The sequence below is a fragment of the Fistularia commersonii genome, chromosome 7 (assembly GCF_037954325.1).
Source record: "Fistularia commersonii isolate RoL2024-O1a breed Wild chromosome 7, RoL_Fcom_v1.0, whole genome shotgun sequence".
In the NCBI taxonomy this organism is placed as follows: Eukaryota; Metazoa; Chordata; class Actinopteri; order Syngnathiformes; family Fistulariidae; genus Fistularia; species Fistularia commersonii.
The window spans coordinates 16,787,297-16,809,662 of NC_141290.1; the positions used below are offsets into that span (position 1 = coordinate 16,787,297).

At 39.3% G+C, this 22,366-nt stretch overlaps 2 protein-coding genes and 1 long non-coding RNA gene across 7 annotated transcripts in view; 1 reads left to right on the forward strand and 2 right to left on the reverse strand.

Moving 5' to 3' along the window:
* arhgef3 (Rho guanine nucleotide exchange factor (GEF) 3) overlaps nucleotides 1-14,421 on the reverse strand; it is a 29,518-nt gene extending 15,097 nt beyond the window's left edge. For 2 of the 3 annotated variants that reach the window (XM_086150103.1, XM_086150102.1), the window contains exon 1: nucleotides 2,893-3,295. In XM_086150103.1, coding sequence (XP_086006229.1) covers nucleotides 2,893-2,925 — 33 coding nt within the window. In that variant the 5' untranslated portion in view covers nucleotides 2,926-3,295. Of the gene's footprint in view, nucleotides 1-2,892; nucleotides 3,296-4,282; nucleotides 4,350-14,364 lie in introns of those variants that run through there. The other variant, XM_086150099.1, reaches the window with a different exon arrangement.
* Nucleotides 719-9,865, forward strand: LOC147232931 (uncharacterized). Of its 2 annotated transcripts, none has more exons than XR_015106418.1 (4): nucleotides 719-979; nucleotides 2,801-2,895; nucleotides 2,985-3,024; nucleotides 9,603-9,865. It is a non-coding gene; the product is annotated as an uncharacterized LOC147232931 (long non-coding RNA). The 2 variants fall into 2 exon arrangements; XR_015106417.1 differs by lacking the exon at nucleotides 9,603-9,865 and adding an exon at nucleotides 5,230-5,393.
* A 1,301-nt stretch (nucleotides 14,422-15,722) lies between the features above and the next one.
* The window catches only part of il17rd (interleukin 17 receptor D), a 31,942-nt gene continuing 25,298 nt past the window's right edge, over nucleotides 15,723-22,366 (reverse strand). For both annotated transcript variants that reach the window (XM_086150104.1, XM_086150105.1), the window contains 7 exons: nucleotides 22,004-22,114; nucleotides 21,110-21,294; nucleotides 20,848-20,963; nucleotides 19,604-19,849; nucleotides 18,238-18,801; nucleotides 17,788-18,059; nucleotides 15,723-17,681 (listed from right to left, as the gene is read on the reverse strand). In XM_086150104.1, coding sequence (XP_086006230.1) covers nucleotides 17,557-17,681; nucleotides 17,788-18,059; nucleotides 18,238-18,801; nucleotides 19,604-19,849; nucleotides 20,848-20,963; nucleotides 21,110-21,294; nucleotides 22,004-22,114 — 1,619 coding nt within the window. In that variant the 3' untranslated portion in view covers nucleotides 15,723-17,556. The remainder of the gene's footprint in view (nucleotides 17,682-17,787; nucleotides 18,060-18,237; nucleotides 18,802-19,603; nucleotides 19,850-20,847; nucleotides 20,964-21,109; nucleotides 21,295-22,003; nucleotides 22,115-22,366) is intronic.

A 22,366-nucleotide genomic window follows, 5' to 3' on the forward strand; every position in this document is an offset into this window, starting at 1 on the left:
ACCCATATAGGGAAAATGGATGGTTAAACAGCAGGGTGATTTTACTATGTGCATTGTTCTTCATTTCCTACTGCTAATTGTGAGTCAAGACTTTAAAAAAGAATCATCAGAAAAACTGTCCCCAAACAATTGCCTCACACACAGACAATGTGTGGGAGGCACACACATGTTTCTGAGCTACCTCTTGTTAAAAAAATAATAAATCTTTTTTTCCCTTGAAGGGAAGAAATTCAAGGACAGTTGCCACTAAAAGATTTCATCAGGACCTGGATAAATGAGAACTTCCATCGACATGTTTCTAAACTAAGGAAATAAGATATTTTGTCTTATGATCTTTTCCTTAATTCTTTCTTCGACAAAACATATTCAAACGCCATTTGTTTAGTTATGTTATCTAAAAATGTTCAGAACTACTGCAATTCTTAACTGATGGCCAGACTTTAAAATTTAGCCTTGTTACTGCCCTCAAGCAAAGTCCTATTTTAGAGTCCACAAATAATTTTGCTTGAGGATTTACAGTAAATAACGAGTCTGAGCTGCTGCCTCTACAGTGTAATTTCCTGTTGTTCAAAAGAAAAATGAACAACATGATCATTACTTTGTCTTTTGTTTGGTATGTAGCTCCTCAGGTGCAGCTGTGCGACAATGACTCAAATAGCTTATGTGCGCTGCCATGACAACAACCTCAAGAGGAAATCACACAGATACAAATACCTGATCAGTGGGGTCACACAGAACAAATAGGAGTGAGGTGAGGTGAAGAGGACATGAGAAGGGACATGCACATCGGCGGAGAGGCACAAAGAAGTGAGGACAGGAGAGGAAATGCGTGAACATGAGAGGTGAACAGGAGAAGAGAAGAGAAGAGAAGAGAAGAGAAGAGAAGAGAAGAGAAGAGAAGAGAAGAGAAGAGAAGAGAAGAGAAGAGAAGAGAAGAAAAGAGAAGAGAAGAGAAGAGCAACAGGAAAGAGATACATAGGTGAGGTGAGGAATTGAGAATGAGATATGGAGTGAAGAGAGGATATAAGGAAAGACAAGAAGTCAAATTAGATGGGAGGAGAGGATGCAAGGGCACGAGGGAAGGAGAGGAGAAAAAAGGAAAAGAGGAGGAGAGGATATGAGGAGGATGTTGGTAGAGTGTAAAAATGGGAGGAAGTGGGCTGTTTGTTCAGTATTGTGCATGGGCTTTGTTGTGGGCCGGACGTTATATAACCTGGCAGGTTGGACCTTTAACTAAATGTGTCTATGGAAATTAAAATGCCTGGCCAGACGTTAAATTCAGGGCAGCCCATTTCTCTACATGAGGAAATACCGTAACCATCAGTTGCCTTGAATTAAATCATAGTTAAATGTTCATGTAAAAAGACTGAGTTGTGTGAAGCTGAAATAAGAGAGGATCGGGATCAACATGGTTTCTGCAGTTTATCCTGAGAGAGATGTGCTCTTCTGTAAAAGACAAACAGAAAAAAAAAAAAAACAATTTTCCCAGTAGATTTCATTCAAAGGCAAAAATGAGATAAAAGAAATGTCCCGAAAGGTATGAATTATCATCTGGGATATCTGAGGCACATTTCATCCTGTTTTTGCATGGTGAAATGAAAAGACCAATATCGTACAATATAGTTGGAGGTCCTTATACGTAGCGGCTACTATTTTGAAAAGACCTTGAAGTAAAATTAGTAATAAAGCATGTGTTTAATTAGTGTTAAAATAACTGAATGCAAAACGTTTGCACTTAGCAAGTAAAATAAAAAAAAAATCATTACTTTTTAAACTCACAGCCTTTTTACATTACATTACATTACAGTAATTTGGCAGACACTTTTATCCAAAGCGACTCACAAGAAGTGCAATTAAGCCACTGAAGATCCAAAGTACCAATAGTTGGAAGTCAGAAGCGACCACTCAACCAAATAGCCATCTCAGAACCATATGAGCCATATACATACATGCATTCATTTCATCCTTTTTTTTTTTTTGCGGGGGGGTTGGGGGCTAAGTAGGGTAGTGCAGTAGGGTAGCCTTGACTAAACACATCAATGGCTGAGTGAGATGATCCTGAAAAAACACAATTGTTACTGCATTCCAGTGAGGGTCTTTGTGCTGTTCCTACAGCTGCCACCAGAAAGCACCAAAGAAAATAAATTCTCATTTCAATTATGTTATTTTAATACTGCTCCTTTGATTTGATTACAGGAGACTGTTGGCCATTATCTTATAATAAAAAGATTTGGTTATATTCTCACAAAATCAGGAATAATGGAAAACGTATTTACAATCTTTGTTGTCACATCAGAGTCTGTCAGAAGCCTTTGGCAACAAATATTTTCCCATATACTCTATGTGCATAAAAACAAAAAAAAAAAAGACAAAGAAACCAACGCTAGTACACTGTCCAGGTTCAATAATATATAATATAATATAATATAATATAATATAATATAATATAATATAATATAATATATATATGTGTGCTGAATTGTTTAGAAAACAAACGAAACATGGGAAAAGGAGTAGGTTCACCAGTACAGATTCCTTGTTATGATTATATTTGTGTGAGCTGTTTAGACAAAATGAGATTCCAACTCAACAGTCCGAGATATTGTTTCGCAAGTCCCAAGTAAGTTTCAAATATTTATCCGGATCTCCTACTAGCACGTCTCATTGTCACAAAAAATACCTGAAAAACTGTTGCCAAAATGTGACAAAATTCATGAATCAGTTGATTATTTACCATGTGTGCTATTTGCAGCAACATCTCATACTTAATTTCAAGTTAAATGAAGTGTCTCTGTTGCAGTCAAAGCAGAGTCGAACCCGAGTCAATTCATCTAAGTGGAGTTCACACCAAAGATTTCAAGTAGAGGCAATTACACAGATGGATGGACTCACCCGGTAATAAACAAAGAGACAGCAGCCCATCATCAGGATCAGATCTGCTCCCCAAACGCAACTTCAACTGTCAATTATTTCTCTTCACACAGACACATCTGAGGCTCTTCCTTTTCTTCTCCCTTTGTCCAGGTGAGTGATTTTTACCACATCAGCTCCTTGATTTTCTGTCTTTCGTTCACACACAAGCCAGCATCCCATTCTTCTTGTCTTCTCATTTGAATCACATCATTCCAGTCACATCGCTTTTTCCAATGTCATCTTTGCTCATGTCTAGTTTCTCCAAACTTTGCAAGCTGCTCTCCTCATCTAGTTTGATCCTGCCCCTGTTTTCTACCTTGTCCTCTCTTCTTCTGCTCTCATCCACCACTTCACTCAAGATCTAAACCCCCTGTCTGAGTAGATCTGCAGACCCTCAGGAACAGGAACACTCTACATTGTGTTTGTTCGTCTACTCAGTTCCCATTGGACAAACAGGAAGTGACGGTGAACGGGAAAAACAGCCTGTCGCTATTATTAGGGGCTAGAGGAGACACTAAGACACCGGCAACAGAGAGGGACACAAAAGAAGGACATCACTTCAAAATCATAAAAAGAAATAATAAAATTCCTTTTGCAAGTGTGGATTATCAGAAGAGTATTTTTATTTATCGTAGTGTTTCATCAAATCGACTGAAAAAGTCTTGTGTTTGTACCACTGGCCTTCAATCAAAGCTCTCATTGAAACAATACAAAATGTGGGATACTGGTTTCCAAATATGAAATTAGTTTCCTATGCAGAACAGAATTCAAAATTTATGAAATAATAATCACAGTAAAATCCAAAGTAATCTGGCCAAAAAAGGTTAAGGATTTTGAAAACAATATGACAAGTATTAAACATTGAGTGGTATCGGGTAATAAATAATATCACACTTATTTATATCATTGGTTAGTCAATTCGTTATAAGTGTAATGCCTCTGAGATTTTGTCAGGAAATTATGGATGTGCTCTCTCCATCTCTTTGTTTCTCTCTCTCTCGTTTCCATTTCTATCATTCTCTCTCCTCACTCCATGTTCTTTGCTCCAAAGCCCTGTCTAATTACACTCGTATTGTCACTGTTCAGTCCCTTGTTGATCATAAAAAGAGTTTTACTTTTTAAGCTACTTTACATTTTTTTTTCTCAACTTTATGACCTATTCTGATCCACAATGTTTCTTTGACAAGGGTCCCATTTTCTTAAATCAAGACTTTTTTTCAATGCATCACAAATAAGAGCTGCAAAACTTTTGGTGCCCATTGATCATAATAGAAGCTAATATAATCAAAAGATCATCTAAATCAAATGCCCATGTCCTGCCTCTCACCAACTTACACAAAGAGAAAGAGGTCCTTTGAGAGAGTCTTACCCCACTGAAGGTCCAGCTCTCAGGAGAGAGGAGTGAGAAGGAAGAAGTCTTCTTTTGCAGCTTCGACCTGAGGGGAAGACAGAGGTGAAAGGTTACGGAAAAGTGAGAGGAAGTTGAGAGGAAATTTGAGATAGAGGTGAAACAATAAATGTGTAAACATTAACTGCAAGCACACAACGTTTACACATTTCAACACAGTTCTATTCAAATAATTAAAATATGAGCCCTGATAGTTCATTTCTAAATTATAATTGGGTGATATATTGGGGGCAAAGGTTTTAATACTGGTCAGGGCCTGACCCTAAAAATCACTGGTGAGATTTGTGACCCCTGTCATTCCAAAAAAAACACACACTTTAAAGATCAGTATTTTTAAACCTGAACTACTGATATCATCCCATGTATCATCACTTAAGTCAACAATTACGTCAAAAAAAAAAACCTTGCTGATTATTGAGTAATTCTTACAAAATTCCAATATATTATAGGAAGTCATAAAAAGATTTCATTTTGATGCAACTCTCATTGATATCATGATGTTGCAAGAAAAATAATTTAATTTGCGAAGAGGGGATATGGTTCTGAAAAATATTGAAGACAATTTACCAAAACAGATACTAAATTACTAAAGATTTTTGTCAAAAAAATAAGATAAAAATCAAAAAATGAAAGCTCCCCCTGGATGATAAGCAAAAAATATATGTTGTCTTGCCAAGTCACAATTAATTTCTTCTTTAATATCTTCTGCAAAAGATTGAATGTTGATGCCAAAAAATCTGATATAAAAATCCAATTTTAAGTATTTATAAAAATAGAATTTTATGAGGTGACAGTCACAAATCTACTGAGCAAGATAAAACCCATGTGTTGAGATAAGATTAGAATATAAATGTTTATGTCTTAGTATCTAATCTTGGAAAACTTTGACATCATGATCTTTCTCTTAGCTGTACACCATGTCCCATGATGACGCTCCAAGGAGGCGTGGAGGGGGGTCAACATTGTTGACGTTGATGCCAATTCATGTGGCTGTGGAAGCCAATTTTGGCACCATCCACAGATGGAACAGGCATGTCCTGATGTTAGTGCAGGTCTTGTGGACCTCCTTTGAATGAAGGTATAATTGATTTGTTCAGTTCCTTGTTGCAGCTAGTTTGCCAGGTTGGTCTGTGAAGTGCTAGCGCCTCAAGGTGGCCAGGGTTGATGTTACAGCGCCTCAGGAGTTCTTTTGTAAAGTCCTTGTAGTGCCTTTTCTGGCCACCAGCAGCCTGCTTAGAGTTGTGTGGTTGTCCACAGGGGACTTGGTGTGGGAGGCGATAGCCAGGCATGCGAATAGTTAGGCCAACCCAGTGTAGATGCCTGTTGACTAGAGCTGCTTCTGTGCACATGGTGCTAGCTGCAGTCCAAATGTCAGCGTGGGGGATCCGGTCTTCCCAAGACAGGTTGAGAATTTTTTGGAGACATCTAGTTTGGAACATTTCCAAGCTGTTTATATGGCATCTGTATGGTGACCATGTTTCAGCCCCATAAAGTAAGTTGGAGACACAGACTATGTTGTAAACTGCCATTTTGGTGCTGATTTTCAGGGTGTCGTCAAAAACTCTTTTACGGAGGTGCCCAAAAGCTAATGAGGCTTTGTTGATCCGGTAGTGTATTTCACTGTCAAGAGAACAGTCTGCAGAGAGTGAAGAGATCAGGTAGGTGAACTGGTGGACAAGGCCCAGTGGACTCTTATTGATATGGAATCCAGCGTAGGAGGGGGATTTGGTGCAGAGTTGAGCCATGACCTCTTTGTTTTCTTGATGTTGACTTGGTGACTGAAAGATTGGTATACTGGCTGGCCAGTCAGCATCCTCCTGGATATGGAAAAGGTTGCATGCAAGGTGGCGACAGATGTCGTCAATGGCGTTGGTAAGGGTTGGTAAGAGCTGCAATGTTCAGTCTTCTGTTTGGGGTCATGTAAGCGTGGCAGGGGTGGATGTCCGGATGCAGTTTGGATCTGAACATGCGCTGGTCGGTCCAGCACACCCACCTACGCGTGGCTCGGGTAATCGTCACATCGATTGTCTGTCCCTTTGGCGAACAACAATATAGTCCAGAAGATGCCACTGTTTGGATTTGGGAAGTTGTCCCTGTGGTTTTTCTGCACAGAGAATAGAAGCCGGCACCTATTGCTGTTCATTTTTCCTACCCCATGCTTTCTTATGACCTTATTCCAGATGAGATATTCGGTACCCACTCTAGCACTGAAGTTGCCCATAAGTAGAAGTTTGTCTATGGCTGGAATTTTCTGGATGCCTGCATCAAGATTTCTGTAGAAATCTTCTTTTATGCTGATCTCCGCACCCAGGGCTGGTGCATAGGCATTAATGAGAGTGGCAAAGTGTTTATGGCAAGAGGAATGCGCCATGTCATGAGCCACTCGCTGATGTCTCTGGAGAGGGTGGGGGTGTTTAGTCCTCACTCCCATCGTTCTTGGCTCTAGCAGAGTAGCTTCCAGTGGCATGAGAAACTTACGATGACCTTCACTCTGGCTGGAGATGCAGGGGACTGCCGGTAGTCTGGTCAGTTGGGCTCGGCCTAATGCCTGTCCCCGTCTGCAAATTTGTGTTCAGGGTGTACTCGCCTAGCCATCATCGCTCCTGTGTTTACCCACATGGCAGTGGGGCAGTGGCTGGCACAGACACCTCTGGGGACCACTGCAGCGTCAAGATCTCTAACTAATTCAGCCTGGCGCCGCAGGCTGATATTTAACTAATGAATGTCAATACAATGACATAAAACCTTTTCAATACCCCCAGAAATGAAAAAGCTCTGCTTTGAAAAGTCAAAACCTGCTTTGTTGATTAAGTATGGTGCCTAGATTAAGATCTTATCACCACCTGGTGGAGCCTGAAGATTATAACACGTAAACTTTGAACATTCTATTTTATGTGATATTTCGAGTTGTATTATTATTATTACCCTCAGAAGGGAAGAACTTATAAACTCACAGCAAACTCAAAATCACTTCAGGACTCACAGATGACTCTTGCCAAAAAGTTTTTTGTGTCACAACTTCAAAATTCATGACGGCAAGATAAAATATGATGACAATTGTGAAAATTCCAAAATTATGATAAAACTTGTGTCTTGTGAGATACAAATATTAAAACAGGTTAGCTCAGAATGATGGAGATTATACCATCTATCCATTTTCTGAGAGAGAACACACAAACTTCACACCAAAGTCCCCCTGTCAGAACCAAACCAGGGTCCTTCGTGCTGTGAGCCCAAAGCGCTTATCGCTGAACCAGCGGAAATTTGTTCTCTGCAATTAACCCATCACAGATGAACCATGAGCAGTAGGCTGCCGTCCATTAGTCGGCAGCGTCTTGCTCAACAACACTTTGACACACTAGGAGGAGCTGGCAACGTTTGGTTCCAAAGATGATTGCTCTACCTCCCGCGCCACAACGCTCAACTTATATTACCCTCAGTCAGTCTCAGGGATCATATGCAAGTTGAGGCTAAACCCAGCAACCAGAGAATTTGGTTCCTGAAAGTTCACTTTACCCTTAAGATCCATCTAGCCTCCCTCCCCAGATCAAGTCTGACTGCCAGTGGCTCAGAGAATACCACACTACTCATTAGCAGTTTGATGTGAGGACTGGCTGATAGGTCCTCAACAGCAGAAATACTACCTTTTTTAGGCAGTTTTGTGAACACAAGATCACTGCTGCCACTGAAGTAAACATAACGTGACCTGGACCGCTTAAGTAATATCAAAGTTCAATAAAAAAATAAAAAACAAACAACAGGAAATAATTGTTTGATATACTTTCAGCAGCATTTTGAAGCAGTATTTCGTCTGTTTGCATTTTTCAAATCTTGGGAGTAATGTCCCGCCTCCCATCATTCTGACTGGTTGCTTCGCTGCATGCTCCATCTCTGATTGGCAAATGGTTGAGCAAATGTAGTCACAGTAGTATTTGGTCTGCGGCTGCTGATAACATCCATTCGAAATCTCAAATCAGCTGAGGAAGCCCCAAGCATTCATCGTGGAGCTCTGGTCTGAAGAGGCCTGGCTAGGTCACATTTGTGTGCGTACCTTGCAGAAACTATATTCCTCGCACTGACTCTTAGTATGTCTGAGGAAAAAAACTAAAGACCGAAAGAAATCCTGTGAGAAGCTGTGATTAAATCTTTTTTGAAGACAAAGTTAAAGGGTTGTTATGTAAGCAGCGGTTAGAGGCAGCAAAGTATCTGTGAAATTAATCCTGGAATTGTCCTCTGAAGTGATGGAAATAACACTTTGCGTGTGTGTGTTCAAGTAACTGACTCATGCATTCTTATGAGTTACATCGTTGTTTCCAATAGCACAAATTACCACAGCATAAACACACATACGCACGCACGCACGCACATCTAATATATATCAGGCTTGCTCTCTCTTTTCTCTTGTCCATCTGGTTTTAATATCTTATGGCCTGTGTTCAGAAAGCAGCTATAGACCAATTGACTCACAGGTTCTCAGGCAGGGTGGGGAACATCATGGAATTAGGGAGGTGGATTTCTTGTGGGAATTGTTGATGATAAGTCAAGAGAAAATGCCAACCTTGTCATTTTAACTTTGCAAACATTCCTAGAAAGTTTGAACATGGAAAAAACATTCATGGGGAAATACAAATGGTCCTCAGTTCCAGGTTAAGAGTGACTATTTGGTACCAAACAGATCTCAGTTTTACAAAGAAAAAAAAAATCAAAACCTTTGTGATTTTAACAGACAAGAACTAACACTATGAAAGTGTAGCGGCACAAAACTCAAATACATTCTTTATTTCAAACATTGATACACTTTGCTACCTTTGACCAGATCGAATTATTGTTTGTGTTGCATGGTTTCTACACTTTTATTATAAAGTATTGTCTTTTTCCCCACAGGAAACTAACTAGAACTATCTAGGCATAGAATTAGATTTTAAGACATGAGCTGGAAACATTTCCAAAATAGTAACAAGTTATGTAAAATGTATACCTCAAAAATGTATGTGAAATTTCTATTACTGGTAAATGAAAGAGAATTTCAATGTGAAATCTTCCCAAGCAGTAAATAACATTCAAATAAACCAGTCTTAATCATGTTTTAGCCATTCATGAATTTTTTGTTGGATCTGACAGATTTCCCAAGTAATCAACTTAAATACTTGACAATAAATAAGGAGCCAATAAGAACATTGTTCAGAGAAAGGAGTAGCAACCTTTTTTATTCAAAGATCTGATGAATCATTTCAGCTCATTTAATTGAAATGTGTGAAAAAGTTGTCTTGCATTACAACAGATCCACTTTAGATGCCATAACCGCCACCCTCCTCTACTCCCTCTCCCACCTGGAAAACAAAGACTCCTACATCAGGATGCTCTTTGTGGACTACAGCTCCACATTCAACACAGCCATACTCCACAAACTCACACACAAAATGTCCTCCCTTGGCCTGCACGCCACCCTCTGACTGGCTCCTGGACTTCCTGACTGGCAGACAAAGACACCAGTATGTCAGGATAGGTAACAAGACCTCAGCCAGCATCATCATGAACACAGGTGCTACTCAGTGATCTGTCCTCAGCCCCATCTTCTACACCTTGTTCACCCGCAACTGTGTTGCCAACCACACTGCAGTGATAGGACACATCACCGGCGGAGACATAATGGCCTCCAGGATGGAGGTGGTCAGTCTGGTAGAGTGGTGTGAGGACAAAAACCTCACCCTCAACACGGACAAGACCAAGGAGATACTAGTGGACATGAGGAAGGAGAGGATACCTCATCAGCCACTGTTCCTCCAAGGTCTTAAGAGTGTGAGCAGCTTCAAATACCTGGGTGTCCACACAAGCGAGAACCTCACCTGGTCCCTCAACACCACGCAGACGGTCAGGAGGGCTCAACAGCAGCCGTACTTCCTGAGGAGGCTGAGGAGGTTTGGCATGTCGCCTAAGATCCTCAGCAACTTCTACAGCTGCATTGTTGAGAGCATCCTGACCAACTGCATCACCGTGTGGTACGGTAGTACCACTGCTCTGGAACGCAGACGCCTGCAGCGAGTGGTAAAGACTGCAGAGAGGATCACCAGAACCCCACTTCCATCTCAGCAGAGTATCTACCACCGTACAGTCCACAGGAGAGCCACGGCATTGCCGTGGACCACGCCCACCCTCAAAATGGACCGCTCACACTCCTACCCTCCAGTCAGAGGTAAAGGAGTGTGAAATGTAGAATGACACGATTAAAGAACTCGTTCTACCCGACTGCCATCATACTCTTAAACAGCTGACACGCATTCTTCTCGCACATGTAAAGTCTACTGCCCACCTGAATTGCACTCATCCTTGCACCTGCACTTTCAGTGTTGCACACCAAGCTGCACTCAAATCTCTTATTGCACTGCTACAGTTCTATTGCACTGTCCATATTCATATCTATAATCATATTTATAATATTTTTTACTCTTCCTATCAGCACATATCCAAATGCGCTGCAGACAGCAAAGTAGGAATTTCACTGTACAGGGAAACATGTTTTTACAGTGTACATGTCACAATAAACGCTCTGAATCTTGACTCTTGAAACAAACAAATAAACAAACTTGACTAAACGTAGGTTTTCTGTGAGGGATTCTTGCTTTGGGTTGCTGATTTATGGTGAAATTTTGTGTCTGGCTTTTACTTTTGTTCTCTTGCTTCAGTGGAATACCTGCACATCCAGTTCTCCTAGTTTGAGCTGGCTAAACCTTCATAGTACATCTGAGCTAGACATTCTAGGATCGTTTCTTCCTTTGTCTGTAATTTTGGATTAGTGTTTGACAATTAATCAGAAGAATCTATATAATATCATCGTATGGTGATTTCATATTGTGGATTTTTTAATGAAGAGAATTGTGAGACATTGTTCATTTTCTATATCCATACAAATATCATATAACAATCAAAGCCTTTTCTGCATGCAATGTATGAATTACTTGCATTGAGACAAAATAATTTACCTGTTAACAAGCAAGAGCACAACAGTTTAGCAAGGTGAATGATCAGGAAAAAAATTGGAGAATTAAATTTGAAAATGTATTATTTTCAAGATCTGCCTGCCTGTATCTTATTTCAGGTTTATTGGACTAAAAAGACTGTTTCAAAAGTCATCTAAACATTACATGAAATTAACAAAACAGGTCAACTCACCTGACCTGTAGCTGAACCAAATTCAGACAAATAGAAATTGTTATAGCATTAGAAACTAAAAAAATGTAAGCAATAGAGAGTAAATTCTGTACATCTGACATGTCAGATCAGCAATGTTGTTCCTTATTTGTCAGACTTGATTAACTATAGTGACAACAATTATTATTACTCAAAATTATTATTATTTTTGTTGTATTATTTTTACTCTTTCATTATCTATATCGCTTATCCTTATTCTTAGTGTCGCAGGCGAGCTGGAGCCTATCCCAGTTGACAATGGGCAAGAGGATGGGTATGCCCTGGACCGGTCACCAGATCACATAAATGGCCAAATAGAGACCATTCACTCTCTCATTCACACGTCTGGGCAATTTAGGATCTCCAATGAACCCACTGCATGTTTTTGGACAGTAGAAGAAACAGGAGAACCAGGAGGAAACAAACGCAGACACAGGGAGAACATGCCACACACAATAACGCCACAGAGAAAGACACTTTGTTGGAACTGAACCACGGCCCTTCTTGCTGTGAGGTGTAAACAGCATTCACTACCCCACCGTGCTGCCTATTTTTATAACAATGATTATTCTTATTGTTATCATTATTATTATTAGTAGTAATAGTAGAAGTAGTTAGAGATTTGAAAGATAACTTAATTAAACATGTATTGAACTCAATAATCCTGGAGATACATTTTACAGAATCATGTCATGTCCTTGAAAATATTACCACATATCAATAAAAATATCTATATCTATATATATATATCCTCAATATATATTACATATATATATGTTTGTTCAGACAGACAGATAGACAGTGTTCGGATTTAATCGTTAAATCTAACAACTTATCGCTGGTCTGTGGGATCCCAGTGGTTTACCACCGCAGACACTGATTATGATGCCTCCTGAAGCCTGTAGGGCAACATACTACTCAGACTACTTGTAGAGACAGTGCTTAGTGTCAGGACAGACAACGCCTGTACATCTTCTTTCTACAGCAGACTGCATTCCTCAAACATCAAAACAGTCTGCTTCAATTCATCTCACTTCTGTCTCTTCACACATTTAAAAGAATATAGTTGAATTTTCTTTGACAATTATACATTTTAAAAATCTTTAATGTCTAAAATACAGCAAATGACTGTCATATGTAGAATGCCTTTTTGCCAGATTTTTCTTTTTACTTCTAGTTTTGCATCATTGGCACATATATCTAGATTGTACTATATCATCAAGTTGTTTTATAGGAAATGTAATGATTTATAATACCCTTTTCTACATCCAGACCACTTTTTTTGCATGGTTGACTTAATTTGGGTTTAAAAAAATCATGAAAAAATGCAAGAAGTAAAGCGCCAATGTGATAACTCGAAAATAACCGATAAAATACTGAAATTACCTTTTAAAACGGTTAGGATTATTAATCTCTGTAATTATCATAAAACCGATTCAAAGCCAAGTTACAATCGCAATTAGGAAGAAATGACTAACAAGTTCCAAGAATATTAATGAGAAATAATTGAATTAGAAAGAGAGAAAAAAAAATCTATAAATAAAACATTTTTAAAAATCAAATCAGAAATCATGTTTATTTAAGTTGAACTTCTTGGTTGTGATACTTCAGCATATCTGCTGAGCAATTTCATCTTACGATCTTTAATATTGAAGACAAAAGTTGTTTTTTGAAAATTATGAAAGCGCAATATTTTCTTATGGCTCTGCTCTAGTTACTGAACATAGGACAAATTGTTTTGCCCTTAGGAAGCACAATAAAGTTGGGGCTTGTCAGGAGTAAATCTGCAATATCTAAAATTTAACAGACTGGTAGGAGATCTATTCCAAACCAACACTTCAATGTCTCACCTATGCGAGAAACTCCTGTCTTTGTTGTTCAACCATCTAAAAACTCTTTTGCATGGACACTCATATCACCTCCAGTCTGATTTTGACCTCTGTGATGAGACACAGAAGAACATTTGTGTTTCTGAGGATTTGATAATAAAAAAGTCAAGAGTATCTATTCATGAAACAAATGTATCTCTCTCTCTCCCTTTGACATAGCTGCAATAATTTACCTATTTAAAGATGTTTTAAAAGAGGAATTGGTTACTATGATGTCACTACAGTTACTTGGAGCTAAAACTACATCATTCGTCAACTATGACCCTTTTTTAAGTGTTTTTCTGTTTAATAAAAAGTCTGGAAGCGATCTTTATCAATGGTTTTGCTGCCGGCAGCTTCTCCAGCGTGACATTTCTTTAGGTGCAAAACATCCAGAACTGAGATATTGATGTATTTGTTTTTTTTTCTCCAAGGATACTTTGAACAAGGACACTGACTGTTAATGTTATCAGAGTACAACAGTTCAACTCTATATGTGTAGTTTTTATTCTTCTGTTAAACATGTATTAACTCTGTTTAATCTTTACATACTCCTGGATTAGCAGTGTTATTAGCTAGTGCATTAGCTAGTAGTATTATTATTAGCTAGTACAATAGCACACATTAGCCAAAACAACAACGAAACATGGTGTCATGATTCAAAACTATTTACAAAAGCTTGCGTGTTTATTTAGAGACAGTAAATGATTCTCAGACATGTATATAAAAGAATAAATAAATAAATAAAAACTTCTTTCTGTCGTTTTACTTCACTTCCCCGTACTCTCGACTGTAATCTTAATCCAGATGTTTGCTAATTTGACTGTCAGTTATCTCATTTTCCCATTAAAGTGAAACATTTTACTGCGTTTGGCTGGATCGAAAAATAAATAACACAAATGTGGGAAAAAACGGAATGTGTTTTAGGCTCGCTATTTAAGGCGGTGAACAGGATAAACTCGTTTAAATGAAATCACTTGTCCTCACCTTGATCCTGACTGACACCCATCACCTGCCTGCATCGGACCGCAGCTCCTCCCGACGAGCAACAGCAGCTCCACAGTCAACTGGTTCAAAAATGACAAGAGCGGAGAAAAAAAAAAAGTGGAAATGAAGCCCTGTAGTGTTTTCCGTGCAAAAACAAAAGTCTAATCCTTGCCGAGAAAATCCGAAAAAAACTGGCCGGATAACACAACGGCGTCACGGTACTTCATCCGCGGCGAGTCCGGTTCCACATAACCGTCAAGCGCAAGAGAGCGAGAGGAAGTAAGTCTCCTATGACCCCTTTCAAAGTACACGTCGACTTATCCACATTTTATTGTATTGTTGCACGATAATGAACTCTAAGCAGTCACTAAATAGACATGCCTCTTTCACAATGGACGCACCCAGTGGAAAAGCAAAACACTGTAAATTCAACTGCAAGTCGGTTTCCAAGTTACTTTCAAAAGCGATGATAGTTGACAGGAGAGGTTCTTTTTAAAAATGTTATTTAACTGTAGCAAATCTGAGCTCATGGGAAATGGACTGCAATAAAAAAAAGGGGGCACTCTTAAAGCCTTGAAAAAATGTAAGAAAAATGGAGATTATTACCTTTTCAATTCCGATACTCATGTGTGACTGCTGATCTCTGGGGAGAGTATTGTAGTTTCAAATCCAACCTAATTTATTTGTATCTGAATTTGTAATTATGACAACACATCATACATGTCTCATAGCTTAAAAACAAACAAAACAAAAAAAAATGAATAAAAAATGTAGAAAATTATCATGAACACATCATACCCTTTATCCTGTCATTCATACATAAATACATAAAAAAATGTTTGGCTGATAACAAAACAAAGCATTGATATTGAATGACCATTTCCATAGAGAAATATTCAGATGATGCAAAATGGGTTACATTAAAATCAAACTCCAAACAGTGACAACACCGGTGCTGTTATTTTGAAGGACTGGCTGACTTTATGCCTTCCAGCTAAGCCTCTTTTAGAGGTTTCTGTTGTTTCAAGCACGGATGCTTCATAGCTCACATACAAAAGAACTGTCTACTGTTTTTTACATCAGGAAGAAACCAAATCTCAGTCTGCTTGAAGCAAAGACAAGATTAGCTGTTGTAAATCAGTGAAAATTTTCTGTTTCATATCTTTCTTTGGGTCTGTGTGGTTTTCTGGAAAAGCAGAAAGTAAAATGTTAAGCATCTTAACAGAATATATGAACAAAAACAACAGCTACACATACGCTCAAAAACAGACACAGATCAGTATTGTCGGTTAAATTTCTCAGACAGTTTACTGAGATGCAAGATGCAAGTTCCATAGATTAGAGATTGAAAGAAAATATTTGATTTTCATTAAATGGATTTATTATTTCCTACATAATGGTACTATAAAACAGTACATTGCAAGAACATGTAGAAAAATAAACTACACAAAATTCATATAGACATCCACAGGAAGAAAAAAAAAATGTGTACAAGAAATGCTTCCCTTACATAATAAAACTCAAATGTGCTGCAGTCATCACTCAGCTTTCTGCATCGGAAAGTAGATTCGACTTTATTGAAATGCATGTGTCAGACATAAGTAAATATTTTTTAAAAGCATTTGATGGGGCATCATCACTGGAGGAGGAAAACAAACGGATGAGGTTTAAATTAAGTCCATTAAATTATTTTGTCTTTCACAATTTTGCTTACATATTTCACACACAGTCAAAACTAAAGCTGACACGGTAAAACATTACCGGTCAAAAGTGAAATTCTCAAAAATGATATTGAAATTCATATATCAGAATATGGGCCATTTAATTTGGAAAATGTGGTGGTTCATATGTGTTTCGTACCCAGGCGGGAAGAGGATTCCAATGCAGCTTCTAAAAACATTGGCTATGAAATTCAAAAACAACAGCTTCAAATGTTATGGTCTCCATATCATGGTTTCTTACTTCATCACTGTTAGAGAAGCATTGCAAATGAGGTGGAAAAATATTACAAAGTGATGTAGCATCAGTACCTGAAAAATATATAGCAATGTACCACAATGGTTGTGAGGCCAGATTCAGCAAATTTGAATTTTGAATCAAAATGCAGAGTAAATAATATGAATTATAAAATACAACTCAATACAGAATTCTAATTACGTCTGACACAACACAAACACATTAGCAGGTTTTAGAATTTTACTTGACTCTCCTTTTTTGCCACTTTGTTAGCTTGTTACTTGCTGCTCCGCGATGAGTCTTTGCCAACAATCTTCAAGAGGACATCTCCTCTAGTACTAAAATTAAATTTTGACCTTGTCTCTTCTTTGTTCTCACTAAAAAGTGCCTGAGCATTTTGATTTGGCATAATATGTTGTTTTTTCTACTCATACAGCAGTCTCTAACCAGCCAGCAGTCTTTGGTTTGAATTGGTCCACAATGGCAGCGTCTGGATACATTTCCAGGCAGAGAAGAGTGGTTCCAATATACAGTGGGAAAAGGAGTCCTTGTATGCATTGGTTACCATAGTTACAATATACCAGTGTTCTATGATGTAACTCTAGTTACCACCAGCCAGTCTTGTAGAATACAATGCATACCATAATTTGGCCTATCAAAGACTATATAAGCACAATGCAAGGATCACTTATGTGTGATGTTCAGTGGTCAAGGAACTCAAATGTTCTTTTTATTGGTATGACGGACTGTTATTATAGACTCAGTGGTTATTGTAGTTTAAAGGACAGGTTTTCTCGGTGCAGCCTTTACATTTGACCCAGGGACTAGATTTCTAGACACATTGCTTACCAAATTTCCAAGGCGTAGCACTTGAGAACAAGTTACCATGGATATATGTTCTACAAAGTAACGGTGACTATAGTTCAGAACATACAACATGATCCATTGTCAGAGGGCGAAAGGCTTCTATAAGCCAGAGGGAACCATAGTAACAGGAACTAGTATTCCAAGAAAAAAACTGGTTGTCATATTTGCCGGAGTTGCCGAGCTCACAGTTCCCACGAGAGCCACATGATTACCATGGGTGATCCACTCAAAAGTCTTCTATTCCAGTTCAGCTGTCAGGAAAATTTGGTGACAGAACTTTTGAGAAAAGATTCCGGTCCATCTCAAATGTTTTGAGCCCTGTAATGACATCACTGGGCCCCTCCTATTTTGAACAACAGGAGTTATCCTCTATGAAGATGCTACTGTTTCAAGGCCGTCATTTTGCTCCAAGTGGTGGTGGTGATGCAATTCCGCTTTACAAACTGTGGCAGTGCTACAGTGAAGTGATACAATAGCCGGTGGCTCTTCATCACCTGAAAGACCAGATATAGACCAGCCCGGTAAAGATATAGGAAGATAAAAATGAATTTATAGGTTAAAAGATGAGACTTTGAAACTGCTGATGAAGTCCGTCCTTACCCAGCCCAGAAGAAGATGATTCGCTCTCAGCCAGGGAGGAGGAGTCAGCATGATCTTGTGACAGGCCCTCCATTAGGGGAATGGAAATCTCTGAGGAGGGGACGGATGAGTCATAGATGCCCGAATCACGGGGAGGTGGGACCTCTGGAGGGGAGGGACGGCCTTCTTCTGTCTGGGTGGAGACAGGACACATCTCATCCTGGAGGACGGGAGAAGCAGAGAGGGAGGAGGAGGGCTCTTCCGGTAGTAGTCCGGATATTTCAGAGGTGGATCTGAAAGCAATGAAGAATCAGCAGCAACATATGTTATTTTCAATAAAACCGCATATAGGTACAGATAGCGTACAGTATACGTTAATAAGGCGCATCTTTCATTCTTATAATTTTGTCCTCGGCATTTGAACATCAAAACAAACCCACACAAATCCAGTGAAAAAAAAGATAAACCTACCTTGGACTGTTTCCCAGTATCGAGCGGGTGCGGTGACAAAGGTTTGGACTTTGACTGAAACCAGGACTGGGCCCAGGACTAGAGCTTGGACTTGGTCCAGGACTTGGACTGTATCTTGAGCTGAGGTTGAGGCTTGGACTAGAGCCAGGGGCCAAAAGGAGCATGTTCTTAGTTGCTGCCCCCTCCCTGCTTTCCAGTGATGGCGTCTTCACCATCACCTCATTCAGCACCAGGCTGATGTCATATCTTTCCTCAGACTGAGATGAGGAGGAACAAACAATCTTTGAAGGCGATTCCTGAGCTGGGACGGTGGCTAGAGGAGGAGATGGTGACAAGGAGGTGGAGGAAGGTCCTGCAGGGGCCAGCTGCCTCTCAAACCAGTCATGGTTCTGGCTGATGTGCTGATGCATGTTGCAGATGGACACATATAACGAACGTCCAGATTTGCTTCTAAAGTAGTTCCTCCTGGAGACAGTGAGGGGTTGTGACTCACGGTCCACCAGACTGGACTGATCTGCGTGCAGCCGACTCAAGAGCTGTGGCAACTGATCCATTAGTTTGAATCTAAACATGGAACCAAAAAGCAGAGAGAACAGTCATTTTCCGCATCGGTCTTGTGAATTGCTCCGACGCCCTGCCTTATTCGACAATGAGCAACAGACCCTGAATCTACTCACTGGAACAGGAGAAAGATTTTAAGCACAGATTATAATGGATTCTTTCGCCCTATGGCAACCCTTTTTTTCCCCCATAACGTGGCAAGATCCAGCACAACTCTCCCTCTCTAACTCGGGGCCTGGCAACAAGACAGATCAGCTGATTCAAAGTTGATTTCAGTGTGCACACTGTATTTGTCTATGCACTTCAGCCTTGTCCAGCCAATCAAACCCAAAAATCTTCTAAGAGGTAGATTTAATATTAAAAATACCGATAGGGACTGAGAAACTAAGTTGCCCAGGAAAATATGACATCTGAAATTTTCAGAGGCATTTTTTGCTGGTACATATTGTTGTGGCTTCCAATGTGGAATTTTTGGACATGGACGGTTTATGTTCAATGAAAGTTCAACAACACAAATAAATAGTTCACTAAAAAGAAACTTGTATTTTCTAGACTTTCACAGTATTTGGTTGCAGCATGATAGTCCAAAGTGTTTTGAGTCTGAGTGCGATGTAGCACATTCTGTGTCATTAACTTGTTTATTTCATCTCTGGTTGATGCATCGACTCTAAGTTTACTTTCAATTTGTTGTGGTTTAAGCCGACTGTCCTAAAGGAGCATTTGGGCTTCTTGGTTGTAACTGCATTCAGCCCTATGTAGCCTCTCTACGTGCAGCTTTAGCGAGTTTCATTTATTCAGTGCTTACCTGGGAGCTAGACTGAGCATTGTAGGGATGTCGTTCTGTGTAGAATAGTCAAAGTAAACCGCCATGTGCCGATTTAACTCCTGGGTCCCTCCTGCCTCGTTTTGTTTCGCCAGACGAAGCTTCTCAGCAATCATTGCAACGCCCACAATGAACAGGTCACTGGCTGATCCGCTACTCGTAGAACTGCTGCTGGTGCGGCGATTCACTGGTGTTTTTCCTCTACGACTCTTCTTCTCCACAAAGTAACTGCAGGAAGAAAGAACAGCTTGACTGGTTTGTACTGGGGAAAAAAAAAAAACAGCTGGAAAGGAAGGGGGGAACAGATGCATATGAAGGTCAGGTAAGCATGAAGAAAGAAAGTAATGTACCTTGGATCATACAAAGGAAATGTCAGGGGGGATAGTGAAGAGACAGCAAAGAAAAATAAAAGCAAGAGATGAAAGTTTAAGGTAAAACTTCAGCAGTGATGTGGGAAAAAAAAAGACATATAATGAGGGTAAATGAATGAATAGGCATGACGGGTAAAGGTAAGAAAATAGAGACAAAGCAACAAGGGGAGGATAATAGCAGGAATGATCCAATTCTTCCATTCTTTCCATCCATCCATTTTCTCCCGTTTTATCCTGCATTCAGGGTCATGGGGAAGCGTGTCTCAGCTGTCATCAGGCAATAGGCAAGGTGTACCCTGGACTGGTCGCCAGTCCATCATAGGGCCACATACAGAGACAAACATTCACATGCAATTTTCCCAATTTTTTTATTCCCCCAATTAACCTGCACATGTTTTTGGACTGTGGGAGGAAACCCACACAGACACGGGGAGAACATGTAAACTTCTGGTCCTTCGTGCTGTGAGACCAAAGCGCTAATCACAAGCCACCCTCCATTCTTTCTTTCCTTTGGAAGCATATAAAGTACATTTTTCTTCAGAGGCTGTTCTCTACAGTCAGTGCGATGCCCCCTCTAGTGGCGCTCAGTGGAACAGCAACAGTTTCTAAGTATTGTCCTTGTCTTGTCATTCTTCCTGAATTTCTTCAAATTCAAGCCCAGTTGCCAAGAAGATTTCGACAAGAATTCCCCATGACCTGGAACTGAGAACCTCCACAGACATTTCTCAGTTTTACCTCACCATCGAACATGAGGGTCAAGCACTCAGTGCTATGGTAGGTAATACTAGCTTCAGGTTTATACTAAAATGCAATTTATTATTTTTGAGCAATGACAATGAAAAAGAAATAAAGTACCGAAGGCCTTTGGAACAGACTGTAATGATGAAGTTGGATTCATCCAACTGCCTGCTCAGCCACGACATCTGACCCTCCTTGCACATCTCCAGATGTTCCCACAGGTCCAACACAACCTGGATTCGAGGCAACAGTTAAAAAAAAAAACAACACACACATAAAAAACAAACATAACCTTCAAACCAGCTGCACCAACATATGAGATCAATATAAAACATGGTTCCAGATTCGCTTTCCCCTTTCTGAGTTCTTCCTGTCTCACCTCACAGTTGCAGAAGTCCTGGAGGAAGAAGGCGAAGCTCTGGATGACGCTAGTGTGTTTAGGACAATCTTTATTGGAGTAACAGATAAAGACTTTGGGGCGTGGCCATGGACGTTCGGCGTTCAATGCAGCACTTTGATTGGACGACTCACTGCTTTCCTCATCCAACTGGCTATAGATATTTTCTAACAGTAGATGAAATGAAGGTTTCAGATCATGACACGTCAGTTCAAATAACAAGTAATACAATAACAGTTTCAACATCAAGTTGCCACAGTAATTTTTTTTATGAGGAAACCCTCCCCTCCCCTGTAGATTCTGTAGATTTAAAAAGGAAAAGAGGGTAAACTATCTCTGAAAACTACCTCGTTTTCAGTATGAATATGTTTTTTTTTTTTACCAAAAAAGTAATGTGAAATGCAGGAATCTGACTTAAAACCACCATAAAACTAAAACAATGAATGACAAATGACTTAAAATTTGGCAAGACCAAAAAAAAGTACCAGGCAATGACTTACAAAAGGTTACCTGATAATCATCAAGACGCGAACAAAAAAATGTAAGAAAATTCCAGGTTTAGTTAAAACTAAAGGTAAAGATAACAACAGAAGATTAGTTAAATATTCAAATTGAGAAAAAGGTAGTCATGTACATCTATAAATATTCTAGCTCCTTTATAGCTAATAATATCAAAGGTATCACAATGATAAGAAAATACATTCCCGATCTGGATTATTTCCAACATTTCTACTGAAATATGTAAAACTCAATGCATATGAAGGGATCCCATCAAATGCAAATCCACCATGGTGATTATTTTAATTTCATAAAATTAGCAATTAATTTTAATTTTAATTTCAAGACTGAACAGGGCAATAATTCATGTCCTCTTACCTTGCTGCTTTTTCCGACACATGACAGTGAAGAGGGTGGCAAAGGCCGACATGATGACGAGAGGAACCGTGATGGCCATGGCACGGATAGGCCCTGCCCACGGGGAGTGGACTGGAAGATCAAACACAAAACACAGGCCATCATAAGATGCCTGAATATTCTGAAGAGCTTCTTGACATGAATTTTAAGTTCCATAATGTTAAGGGGAAATTTTAGCTTATAAATGAGCCTCTATGTGTACCTGCAAATAAAAACCCAAAGTGCCTTCAGAAAATGACATTTTAAATGTTAAAATAATTCATCAGTAATATACAACTTTTAAAATCCTTTAAATATTAACAAAAAAACAAAAGGTTCTCCATA